Raw genomic sequence first — 13,658 nt, 5'->3', positions numbered from 1 at the left:
ACAATACTTTAAGGCAATGAAAGTACTAACGTACATTAAGCAACAGAAGAGACAAATTTTTACGAAGCAATAGTCAATTTGAATTAGCTTAAAAACTAGTTAAATTTATTTAAAAGTTAATTTTTAATTTTTTTAAATATTTGATAATATTAAAAGTGATTTAATTTAAGTTTTTAAGCTAAAAGTTAAAAGATAAAATAGAGATTTTTTTTTTTTAGCTTAAAAGCTTTTTTAAGTATCAAATAATTTATTTTTTCGTCCTTATTTTTTTATTTTTATTATTATTAGTAGTAGTAGTATTAATTATTTAATTATTCTTCTATTATTATTATTTTAATATTATATATTATTATTTATTTTATGATTCTTTATTATTATTATTATACGTTATATATTATTGTTATTGTTATTATTTTTATATTATTTTTGTTATTATTATTTATTATTATTATTTATTTATTATTTATTTATTATTACTATTATTATTTTCATATTGTTATATTATTTATTATTATTATTATTTATTTTATCATTCTTTATTATTATTATTATTATTTTGATATTATTTTATTATTATTATTACTATTTATTTATTATTATAATAATTAAATATATTATTTTTATTAATAAATCAACTTTTATCATTTTAACAACTTTTATAGGTATTTCTGACATTTTGATTAAAAAAATGTTTATCAACACTTATTTGCCAAACACATCAATAATTTTTTTTTGACTTCAGCATTTTTATCCAAATACATAACAGTTATTTTAAAAATAAATTTTAACACTTTCAAAAATACTTTTTAAAAGCTACTTTTTTTAAGTCTATTCAAATTGATTCTAAATCTAAAAAAAAGACCAACAAAATTAAAAGTTAAGTAATTTAGATTTTGTATATATATGATTTTTAAATAAAGAAGATAGGATGACCTTCGAGATACTACAGTTTCACTTATGACAATTACACGCTCGATTTTCTTCAAATAGAAATATTTATAAAATAACACTAAGCTATGTGCTAATATATTATTACCAATGCTTCACACTTCGCAGTGCCAAAAAATATAATTATAATTATAATTAACTGTGATATATTTTAAAGGACAGAAAATATAAGTTTTAATTTATTTAAACTCAAATATACTTTGATCAAATATTACGAGAATTCCAGAATTTAAAACAATAACTTAAAGGACTAGAGTGCAATTATCCCACAATATTAAATTAAAAAATATATATATACACATACGTAAAAACTTTGAAAATAGATAATAAGTATTCCAAACACCATGTGTACATGTTTGGTACTAGTTGTCCATATTTACGGCCATTAATTATATATATTTATACTTGCTCAATGATGTTATTCTTGTACTTTATTTATGGGGCAAATTTATAGGTTAAATATGGTACACAGGAATTCCTTTTTTTTCGGTAAATAAGATATATATTTTTTTAAGCATTGTATAATATTATATGCACACATTTATATTTTTTTTTAAAGAAAAGGTTGAAACTTCAACACTTAGTTAAATATTAAGTTATTTATCTAAAAATAATAATTATTAATTCTATAAAATTATAGATCCACAATCTGACTTTATCCATGGAACCTCAAAATTAATCGTACTTTTAATATCTTTTAAGTTATCAAATGGCGCAGAACTAGATGTAACCCTTTGGAACTCGCATTAAAAAATAATAACTTTGTGGGCTATATATACACACACCTAAAGTATCGATATAGGCAACTAAATAGAGGCCTATCATGATATCATCCATGTTGGAACTTAAGCTTAGTTACACTTTAATTATTTGAATATTCCTAATGGAATTTGTGCAGCTAGCTATTGTGCGTGCATGTGCATACCAATATCATTGTTTTAAAAAAAATAAAAACTATACTTTATCTCGGTTATTTTTTATGTAGAAATACAAAAAGAGAAAATAATGATTTGCGCTTCATAAAAAAAAGTTTTGTTAGTTCAATAATTGTTACTTTTTTCATTCACAAATGTTCCAACTAAGTTTTTACTAAAACTAAACGAGGAGAGGTAGGGGTGAATATTTTAAACGTAAGAATTTAAAGTGATCTATAATTAAGTGAAAAAGTAGTGCATTTATTACAAGAAATGACAAGTAATTACGTATGATGGTCCAGTTGAGGGCACAAGGAACTGTTATTTTTGAAGAATGAGTGATTAGAGGGTTCAATTATAAAGACATTAATCACATGATCTTCCCTTTTAGGGAATTAATGTCACAATGTTTGTTACTAATATGGTAAACTACCACTACCCCTTATAGCCTTTAAAATTAAGTATGTGATTAAGACTTGAAAAGTAAAGACAAAACTAGCTTTCCAGTGGGAAGATTAGAAAGTGACTAACAAATTGGTCCAAATATTTTTTGATGAATAAAAAGAGACAATGACTATAGTACATTTTGGGTCCAAAAGTAAGAAAGTGATGACACATAAATTTATTAAAGTAGCCAACAAACAACATCAAGTGGGCTCAATCACACAGGATTAGAAACTACAAAGATAGATTTGAGTAATTTGGTTAACTTTTTAGAGATGATAGAATATGGCCTACCTTGTTGAATGAGATTATGTGTTAGGTTTGAACGTTGAAAGGATAGAGGAAAGTTAAATCTTTTTGTTTTGTTTAATTGGACTTTCCTATTTCAAAAAATATGGCAGGTAGAGATAAGTGGGATATAGATTTGATCAAGTATAATTAAGTCAAGTAATGTATAATGACCTTGTAGATTCGTGCCATGTGTATTATATGATTATTTATGGCTAAGATTCATTTAAATTATATACTCATCTTAATAATAAAAACAATGAAGTTGTCAATTATTTTTATTTTTAAAACTATTGAATGGAGCAATTAAGTGTATATCCAAACTAATATCTTCAAAAATAAGAATAACTAAGATTGAAAAAGAAAATTTAATATACCTGATTGAAAGTATTTGCGTTATTAATTGAGTCTTATCGTCAACTCTCGATTCGCATGCCCGTCAATCTTAATCTTTTTTCTTGAAAATATTAGCTTGGATACACTTAGTTGCTTTATTTGATATTTTTTAAAAAAATAGTTGATAACTTTGTTGTTTGTGTTATTAAGATGAGTATATAATTTAAATTTATTATTAAGATGAGTATATAATTAAAATGAATCTCAACCATAAATTATTATATAACACATATTACATAAATTTACAAGGTCATTGAACATTACTTGACCGTATCTTTATTCAGATAAGTGTATATACACACCACGTTCACAAGATCTCATTACTAGGATTATAATTTATCGTCATTGTTGGACTTGCTTTGTTCTAAGAAATTAATGGACTCAACATAACCTTCTTGGGTGGGGTATTTTCGTGTGATTATTTCTAAAACGAATTCAAGATTTAAATTTAATAAATTCAAAAATTATTAACCATCTAAGTTACTGAGTTTGATCGATAAATACTAGCTATCAAATTTAACCAAACCTATGTTACATCGTATATCCATCCATATACTATCATTATCAATAATTTGGTAGAGCGGGAATACCTTTAATTTCTCCTTAATTATAAAATAGTAGCACACTCACTAAAATACTGAATATTCTGTCTTTTATAATTTCTCCAATCAAAATATATAAAAATTTGTTTAGATAATAATAATATTTAAACTCAAAGATTTCTGTCTATATAATCTGATGATAGGTGAATTTTGTGACCACATACATTTCTTATCACTTAACTATATTATATTTAATGGGGGTGGGGTTAGTGGATTAGTACAATTCATGAAGGATGATGTGGTGGTGGAGACTTGAGAAATATATATATATGTATGGCAGAAAATAGTTTCATTAAAACAATTATAACTAAACAAAGTATAGTTTGGTATGGTGTATCTGACAATAGCCATGCTATTAGTTGGTCCACATATTTATCAATCAAAAATATGTGTTGGGACACACAGTCCCCAACCTGTTTCGTAGCCATCTTGTTTCATGAGTCCCACTCCAGATGTTTAACGGATTGGTATTTTTTTCAATATGATTCTAATAATTTAATTTTTATGAACGATTAGCTTTTAGAATTAAATCAAATTTAAAATTTATTTTTTTATATGATCTTAAAATATAGTTTTATTTATTGATAATGACCCTCAGGATTCAACTATCCACACATTAGATCCAGGCTTGGATGTAAGGTGGAGTATTAAAGAGCTTGACATTGATCATTTAATAAATAAGTGATCTCTTTAATGTGATTTGATAATCTTCTCTTCAAGGCTAGCTTTATATACAATTAATTTCAGTTATTATTTATCAATAATAATAAATGAAGACCTAATAGTTAAATTGTCCATACACCATATGTTCTGACTTGAACTGCACCCTTGAAGATTTCACATCAAATGTTAAGGGATGGACAGTTTCAAAAATTAAAATGGAACAATTCTCCTCTAATATGCTAACTTTTAATATTGAGTGAAATTCAAAATCATTTTTTACACATCTCACCATAAATCAAACAAAACTGAAACAAATGGTAAATCACTATGCCCATGTGTCCATGGATAAGTTTGTTTTTTCTTTCTAATGCACCGACTTTAATCTGAAAAATAAAAAGTCTTTTCTTGTTGGCATTACAAATAAACAAGGATAAAATAATTTGTTTTTTATTTAATAAAATAAAAGAAGAGAAACACAAATATATGGGAGTTGCAACATTGAAACTTAATTAATTGAGAATTAATTAAGTACTGTGCTACATCTTTCTATTTTACTGGATATTATTGCAATCTCGACATGTTATACGTACTAACGAGTACACGATTTTGACATTATCCTAATAATGGACAACGACATATATATATAATTGAAAGAAAAGGGTGATTTGATTTCCTTTTCTCTTTTCCCTGTACGTTGAATAACAGTTTGGTATTTTTTGTTTTTAGCTATTACACATCTCTTTTTTGTTTGAAATATTAGAAATCTTAAGGTGATTAGATGATAACATATGAAGATGTGATTCTACATAAGAAGATATGAAGATTGATAATTAGAATAGTTTAGTTGGCAGTTGAGTAATCACATAGTGTGTTTCTACTATTTGCCATTTTATTTTGTTTTGTATTTTAATATTATACTATTTATTTATTTTTATCTTGTAATCCTTTTCTGAATAACCTATCTTTTGAGTTGAGAGTCTATCAAAAATTTGAATACAAAGTCTGCTTCTCAAACCTCACTTATAAGTTATGATATTACTATTGCCTCACTTATAAGTTATCATATTAGATAGAATATGTATTGTTATTTATAAACCCCAAGGGAATAATCTATCTAAATTATATTTATAATCATGATCCACTGCAGATTCAAAATTTTAAATCGAGACAGTAAAAAGTACCATTTCAATTATTATCCCATTGCTAAAAATGGATGTTCACTTAATATAAATTTATATTTCTAGTTCTTTTTTACTTTAGATACATAATTAGAGCACTTACATATAAATCAATGTGAAAATTGTTGAATAAGTCAATATAATTAGATAGTATAAGAGGTCTATTTAGAAAAAGGCAAGAAATGACATAATAGCATGTCATGTGGATGGCTGTGCATAGAGAGAACAAAGGTCAAGAGTTATATCTCAAAACTACCTAACATATTGACCACTTGGGACAAATCCACATGAGTTTTTTGTCAAGATCCATAGACTTACCTAATTAAAATTGATTGATTTTATGGGCATTTATCAATAGGGTCTGCTACAATGGGTTCATCTCCACATGCTCTTATACACATTGGTTTTCACCTTATTGACAATGGCTAGGAGACATGCTTGAGAATTGCCCCAAACTTTCAAATTAATATGCACATCACCAAAATCTATACATGCATGCATGTTTTTTTGCCAAATAATAATATAAAATCATTTTGACTCGATTTGATGGCATAATGCACACTTTGTTCCCAAGAATTTGATGATTTGAGTGCATATTAATGCATTAGCTCCCTCCCCTCACTCAAATCAACAACTTGGATATTAATATAATATAAAATGTTTCTTTCCAAATTCTCATAGAACCAAAATATATATTCCTTGTTTAAGCCAAAAAAATGACTAATTATACCATCAAAATGTTTGCGGTAGAATTATAAGTATTTCTTTATTCTTAATAAGATGCTTTTATATTTGAGTCATGTGTATGACATCGTCTTTGATAGGGAGCTCTTAAACCGCTAACATGTGATATTTGGGTGAATATACAAATTAATCAAAACCTAAAGTGATAACACCTAGTAAGAATTTAACACTAAAAGAAAGATACGAGTTATGACTAATATTTATTAAGAAAATATATCATCGATTATGATGAAAGTGATATGTTAAATAGATGAATATGATCTTTTGATCAAATTTTGTATAAATATAACATAAAACTAAAAAAATATAAATTATAAAGGACTACGAAATCAAATTTTTCGCCGGTTTTGGGAAGGTATTTTAATTCATTCTAGCTAGTTATAGGGTAGTAAAAGTGTGACATGACATATTTTTATGGGTGCAATACACCCTATTGTTTGGTAATGTAGGCCTAGCTACTTCCCACAACTCTATAGAGTATTGATATACTAGTATAATTTCATTGCTTTAGTTGAGTGAACTTGTGCAGAATTTTCAACTACTCTATGGATGCTTAAATACTTTATAGATAGATTAATAAAGTATACTCTTTGTCTCTACTCACTTTTTCTTGGGTTTATTACTTTCTCTATCCGATATTGTTTATCATGGTTTCTATTTTTAGAGTTAAACTATAAAAATTTTGACTAACATTTTAAGATGTATTTTTTCATCATATTAATATACAAAAAATTGTAATTTATAGTACTTTTCATATAGTTTTAGAATATCTATTTTTTTTATTTAAAATATTGAAATAATGTGATCTAATTTAACTTTGCAAGTTAATCAAATTGACTTTCGAAAAGTGTAACATGATAAACGATTCGAACGGAGGGAGTATTATTCTATAAATATCTTTTAAATTATATATAAGTATCTTCTAGACCGAATCCAAAGTACATTTGAACAAACAAGATCTTTGCTACATGTTCATATTTAGGATGTATTTATGTGAGTTATGAAATATGCTAATTTTATGCAGGATTATTAATTAATAAATTGACATAATTGACTTAATGATCACTTGGCAATTATTTGACATCAATAATTGTGTAAACACACGGTACAATTAATCTGTATAATTAAGAAAAAAACTTTGGCGGATTATCCATTATTATATAATAAACAAAAAGATGGCTAAAAAGCAATGAATTGACAGAAAAAGAAGACTAAAACCTGTCCAGTAAGGCCCAAATCAGCAAGGAGTGGCCCAGTTTAGATTTTCTTGCAACACATCAAAAATAACTGATCTGTTATTCATGCATGTTACATCTGAGGCGAATCTAAGTACTAGTATTCGCGAGTTCAGAATAATTATTAATACATAGACATTTATTTATTTCATTTTTTCCTTTAGTACATGTATGTATCGCAGTTGAATCAACAGAACCCGTCCTATTCAATGCCATGCATCTTCCTAAGCATGACAACACACTGATAGATCTTTTCAGGATCTGGAAGGACACTAGAAACACTCTCCCTCTCAAGGCATCTCTTCATCCAGCAGCCAAATTTAGGACACTCTTGTTCAACCTTAAAATCTCCGAAAACCTCGTAAGCATGGAACCAAGATGTCATGGCAATGGCTATAACATCAACATACCCAAAGTTGTCTCCTCCAAAGAAATCTTTGTCACCCATGGCTCCTTCAAGCTTCTTCAAGATTTCTATGAAATCTTTCTTTGCAATCTCTAGTTCTTCACCTTTGCTCTTCCATATGCACATTCCTCCTTCAAATATCTACACCTCAAACACATCCAACTAAGTTAAACTAATTAACAGATGGTGTATTATATAAAAAAAAATACATTTTACCTCATTTTACGTGACCTTGTTTGACTAGACGCGATCAGTTGACAAATTTTTACACTAGTAGAATTTTATATTGCTTACAACAACTTATGAACCTTTTAGACCGCAATCTAAAGATCTCTTGAGAACAAAATGTTAGTCTATGGCGTAAAATTATAATTTTTTTGGTATTGTACGACGATAGTCTAATATTTTTTCAGTTATACCTTTTTGTCGATGAAGTCTGCCCAGAAACGTGCACGGGAGCGTCCATAAGCACAAGAAGGCAACAAAGGGTTCGTAGAAGGATACTTATCCTCAATATAATACACAATGTTATTGGACTCAACAATTGGCTTTCCATTATCCAACAAAACTGGAACTTTTTCATAAATTGGGTTAGATTTGAGAAGCATATCACTTTTACCACCAAATAAGTCTTCTTGTTGAGATTCATAGGCTACACCTTTTTCAGATAGAGCAATTTTCACCCTCATGCAAAATGGGCTTGCCCAGAAATCCAATAAACGCAATTCATCATCTTTTGACATTTTTGATAAAGTTTTCAATTATTTATTTTCTGTTTAATTTGATGATTGGTACATGCTGGGCTTTATATAAAGGCAAGAATCTGAATTTCCAAAGTAATATTCTGATTGGGCTGAACTTCCAAGATGGGCATTGAAAATGTCGTTGTTTTGAATAAATGAATCAAGTGATAAATTATTTTTTAATTGTTTAAATTGAACAGGTTAAAATAAATTGAAAAATTATTATTGTTTCTATGGAATTCAACAAATAAAGACAAGGGTTGCAATTTGCAAATTCTATTCGAGGCAAAAGGCACTGATTTGTTTCTCATACCTTCATTTGGAAACTATTTTTTTCCCTCTTTCTCACATGTTTTTTCCCCTCACGTAATCACAATGATATGATATTTTTATTTTGAATGGAGAAATATATTAAAAATAATCTTTGTATTTTTTAAAAATAGAACTTAAATATAACTACGTAGAATTTTTTGTAAGATTATATTGTGTATGATATATCTATTTTAGTATTGAAATGATATTAAATTCGAATCAGCTTCAGAAAGTCCATATTTACTGCCCTTTTTAACTTCCCAAATATTTTATACCATTCAATTTTTTTCGACATTCTGTTCTTGAAATTTTTTTGAAGATCTCTGTTTTCCTGTTCTTGAAAAATCTTCATACAAAGTTGTTTCTTTTTCAATTTCCAACAACCCAAATCAAAGATTGCTAATCTGCTTTCAAAGTTTATTCCTTTTCTCTTTTTATGGGAATTCCCTTTCAAGAATAGCAGCAAAGACACTCCATTCATCTTCAATTGGATCCAATATTCCATTTATTGAAACTCTGCTGCCAAAGCTCTGTTTTCTTTTTCTTTTCGTGTGATTTAACAGTCAGAATCAGAGAAATAATGTGGGGCGCCGTTCAATTGGGAGTATTGGCGGCCTTTCTTGTACTCTTTGTCCCTGTCGGTATGGCTGGTTGGCACTTGAGTCGCAACAAAATGTTATTTTTCAGCTGTGCCCTCTTTATTACCCTTGCTGTTTGTGTTCATTTGACCCCTTATTTCCCTTCAGTCTCCTCTATGCTTTCTTCACCAGGTTCACTACCCTTATCTTCTTCATCATCAAATGGAAATCTTGATTCTTGTATTTCTTTACTTCACCAAGTAGCATTTGATTTTCAAAAATTGAATAATGAGAATAGTAGTGTGGAAAATACTGTTAGGAGTAGTAGTGAGGAGTCCTGGAAGTGGATTGAGTCTGAGCCTGTTGTTCAATGTGATTTCCATAAGTTGTCCATGTCTGATGCTTCAGATTTGTTTAATGGGTCATGGGTTGTTGTTGCTGGGGATTCACAGGCAAGGTTATTTGTAGTTTCTTTGTTGGAGTTGTTATTGGGGGAAAGTGAAATGGAGATGATTAGGGGGGATTTGTTCAAGAGGCATAGTGATTATAACATACTTATTGATGAGATTGGGATGAAGTTAGATTTTATTTGGGCGCCTTATGTGAGTAACTTGACTGATTTGGTTCTGGGGTTTGAAGAGAAAAAGAGCCCTTATCCTGATGTATTCGTGATTGGGACAGGGCTATGGGATATGTTACATATAAATAATGCAACTGATTATGGTGTTTCCTTAAAGTTGTTGGGGGATTTGGTGGTATTGCTGTTACCAGTACCTTCAGATTTTGTTAATGATGGAGCTGGCACGAATTTAGTTTCAGTTCGTTCACCCAACTTCTTTTGGCTGGGAATGCCAAAGCTGATAAACTCTATGTTGAATACAGATGAGAAGCAAGAGAAGATGAGTGATGTGATGTGGAGAGCTTATACTGATGAGCTTTATAGCAGTAAGCTGCTGCGACAATCTGGTGGACCACTTTTGTTGCTGGACATTCATGCATTGAGTAATAATTGTGGAACTCATTGTACTGCTGACGGAATGCATTATCACAGAGTTGTATATGAAGCTGCAGTTCATGTAATGCTAAATGGATTGCTTATAGAATCTAATCAGAAGCTGTAATGGAGCCAGGGTAATAAAATTAGTTTGTAATTGCTAGAGCTTTCACTATTATATGGGATTCTTTTCCTGATGTTACACTCATCAACTGAAGACCAGTGGCAAGAAGTTTTTGACGCTAGTCCTTACTGAGGTTCATATACACTCCCCCCTCCCTTTTTCTTCAATTGCTGAATTACTAATACTCATACAGCTTATATGTTGGAGCAAGGAAACCTGTTGTCTCAGTCTCACAACAAATTTCAACAGGAACATGTATAGAGATTCACATCAATGTTTAATGGTTTTAATATCTCCATGAAATGCACCTATATTCAGTTTTCTCTTGCATTCCATACAAAGCTGATCTAATTTCTTTCAGAGCTAGGCAAATATGGTAAAAAACATATTGGTGATTCTCTTTGTGCCCTTTTATTCTTTCCCATCAGGTTGAACAGGTCCTCAGACTTATACATGTTAAATTCCTGCTATTCTTTGTCAAAATCATTGTTGAAAATGTAGTCCAAACATCCAATAAGCTAGTATGTGTATATATATATATATATATATATATATATTTTCATATCCAACCAATAGTATGAGCTGAAATTTCATAGCAAAATTCATTTTGACCAATATGCTCTCTCCTGAAATGGAGGTCCTTAGATTTAAGCTCTACTCAGTGATTAGTTGCTGCTAACTCCCAAGCGATTATATGTCAAGTTGAATAATTTTCCCTCAGATACCTTCTTGGTAATGTTTTATTAACGAAACTTTACTCGTAAAAAAAGGAGACAGGTGAACAGTTTCGAAGTTTAGATTATTTTTGAGTAATTTATGGATTATACAATTTAGATATTAGTTCTTTAGTTAATGAACTAAAGTGGGCGTGTAGGTTTACAGTCAGTTACACAACTACATTCTAGGAAACTAGTTGCACGATACAGCTTAATCACACTTGAGTTCCTGCATTATACTTATGAGCCAGAGCTACAAACTTTTATGAAGTTTGTCTTTGGATGCGTTAGATTTTGATGTAGTTTCTTTTTTGACGGAGGTTCTTATCTAGAGTGCGGGATGTTTAAAACCTTTGATTGGAAAATAGGTAATTAGGACTAGGAAAAACTTACACCTCTGTCTATAAACCCACCTCCCTCCAAAGGAAAGGGAAAAGAGAAATACATATTCTATTTGAGGCTTATTAAGATGTATGAGAACTGAGAAAGGTGTGTGTTATTTGCTTTTCTTAGTCCCTTGAAACAGACTTGATTCAGCATAAAAGGAAGTTGCAAATACATATTATACAGAAGGTTGTCTCTCAAACTAATCTTTTCACAGGAAACTTTGTGGAAATACTGATACCTCAAGGTTGCACAGAGTACTTTATGCTGCTAAAGGAGGGATGCTCTGTTCGTTCCAGAAGAAGTTATCTGGATCAACAAAAGTCTTGACTTGGACCAATTTATTAAAATTATCCTTGAAATACTTCAATCCATAAACACGACCTTCAATGTAGCGATTGTTTCCATTATGGTTGACCCCTATGTCAAGGTCTCTATAATTTAAATATGCACATCTTGGGGATTTTGACACAAAAGGAGTCATGTAGTTGTACAATACTCTGGTCTGGTTCAAATAGAAGTTCTCTGCTTCGTTTCCTTCTTTTCCCCAGTTTGCTGCATACTGGATTTTAAATATATTGCCTGCTCTGTGAGGAAATGGAGTTCCCCATTCTGGTATCTCACTCATCCTTCCACCATATTGATTGAATACTAATTCTGTGTCTCCTAATTCAATCATTTTATCTAATAGAGATTTTAGCTCATCCTTGGGAATGGGTTTCTGCAAATAGTCTGACTTGCGCTTCAGAAACTTCGCTCCAGGTTTTCGGTTGAGCAAAACATCAGGCAGTGTTCCATTAGGGAAACTTGCCCAGAAAAGTGCAGACTCTATCCAACTCATTTCCTTGCAATCCTCGATATGTAAACCCAATTGAGGAAAATCCCTATTCATGATGGATAGAAGTTCTTTGGAATCTCCAAGAAATAATGATACAAATGTTGCTGTAATTGTCTTAGTTCCTTTTTGCTTCTCATCAATAGGTTTTAGAGCTAACCTTATAAAGAGATTGCTATCTATTTTCTCTGCAATGAATTGCCACCAGTAAACAATGTCAATTGCATTTTCTTCGAGGGTCCTCACTACCCGGAAAACAGTAACAACATCAGGAACTTTTACCAATCTAAGTTTGTAGGCCGATATCACTCCAAAGCTAGCACCACCCCCACCTCTGATCGCCCAAAACAGGTCTTCTCCCATTGATTCTCTGTTAAGAATTCTACCGTGAACATCCACTATGCGTGCATCAACTAAATTGTCCACTGACAGTCCATATTTTCTTAACAGGTTACCGTATCCTCCTCCAGTTATGTGTCCACCAACACCAACAGTTGGGCAAACACCAGCTGGGAAGGCATGAACTTTGCTTTTCTCCCAAATTCTGTAGTAAAGTTCGCCTAGAAGTGCACCAGCTTGGACCCAAGCAGTTTCATTTTGGATATCTACATCAATTGAATGCAGGTTAGACATGTCAAGAAGAACAAAACTGATGTTGGAGACATAAGAAATGCCTTCGTAGTCATGGCCTCCACTTCGGATCTTTAGGTACTTGTCAGTTTTCCTGCAGCAAGTGACAGCAACCTGAACATGGGATTCTTGCAACGGAGTGAAAATAATGTCGGGTTTTGGAGTGGTTGATCTATTGAACCTCTGGTTTCTGATATAGTGTTGTAGCACAGACTTATATGAGGAGTTGTTTGGAGTGTACACTCTTGACAGTATGTGGTCAGATGGACGTGAATGTTCGGATAAGCACTGAAGGAAGCTCAGGTATGATAGAGTTGAGGCTGACAACGGAACAAAATGGATAACAAAAAGAAATGAAGAAATGGTTAGAAAGAGAGAGTTCTCCATATCGAAACCCTGGTTTCCTTGTTTTCTTTTATTTTTCCGCTATGGGGACATGGAGAGTTAAGCTATTCCAGGCCAACTAGAAATATAACAAGAGAAGATGCCAGCAAATCAGGTGTAATACAAAGTTCATCAAGCAG

The 13,658-nt window shown here is 30.5% G+C and overlaps 3 protein-coding genes across 3 annotated transcripts; 1 reads left to right on the top strand and 2 right to left on the bottom strand.

Annotated features, from left to right (window-relative positions):
• Window positions 1-7,301: 7,301 nt before the first annotated feature.
• LOC101267956 (probable glutathione S-transferase parC) lies at window positions 7,302-8,689 on the bottom strand. Its single transcript, XM_004232628.5, has 2 exons — window positions 8,238-8,689; window positions 7,302-7,959 (listed from the first exon to the last, which is right to left on the bottom strand). Exons 1-2 carry the CDS (start codon window positions 8,559-8,561, stop codon window positions 7,615-7,617), a joined length of 669 nt encoding a protein of 222 aa, XP_004232676.1. The 5' UTR covers window positions 8,562-8,689; the 3' UTR covers window positions 7,302-7,614.
• Window positions 8,690-9,068: 379 nt separating this feature from the next.
• On the top strand, window positions 9,069-10,694 carry LOC101268538 (protein ALTERED XYLOGLUCAN 9-like). Its single transcript, XM_010318260.4, has one exon. The coding sequence runs from the start codon at window positions 9,454-9,456 to the stop codon at window positions 10,570-10,572; it is 1,119 nt and encodes a 372-aa protein (XP_010316562.1). The 5' UTR covers window positions 9,069-9,453; the 3' UTR covers window positions 10,573-10,694.
• Window positions 10,695-11,629: 935 nt separating this feature from the next.
• Window positions 11,630-13,521, bottom strand: LOC104645788 (berberine bridge enzyme-like 21). The gene has a single exon (XM_010318261.4). It carries the CDS (start codon window positions 13,519-13,521, stop codon window positions 11,932-11,934), a length of 1,590 nt encoding a protein of 529 aa, XP_010316563.1. The 3' UTR covers window positions 11,630-11,931.
• Between the last annotated feature and the right edge of the window lie 137 nt (window positions 13,522-13,658).

This window comes from Solanum lycopersicum, chromosome 2 (assembly GCF_036512215.1).
Source record: "Solanum lycopersicum chromosome 2, SLM_r2.1".
Lineage (NCBI taxonomy): Eukaryota > Viridiplantae > Streptophyta > Magnoliopsida > Solanales > Solanaceae > Solanum > Solanum lycopersicum.
Note: the sequence above shows the minus strand (reverse complement) of the source record. Positions and strands in the feature narration are given on the sequence as shown.

Coding starts and splice junctions, on each gene's coding strand:
- LOC101267956 (XM_004232628.5), bottom strand. CDS start 8,561: ATGTCAAAAGATGATGAATTGCGTTTATTGGATTTCTGGGCAAGCCCA. Junction 7,960..8,237: donor CAGACTTCATCGACAAAAAG/GTATAACTGAAA, acceptor TTTGAGGTGTAG/ATATTTGAAGGAGGAATGTG.
- LOC101268538 (XM_010318260.4), top strand. CDS start 9,454: ATGTGGGGCGCCGTTCAATTGGGAGTATTGGCGGCCTTTCTTGTACTC.
- LOC104645788 (XM_010318261.4), bottom strand. CDS start 13,521: ATGGAGAACTCTCTCTTTCTAACCATTTCTTCATTTCTTTTTGTTATC.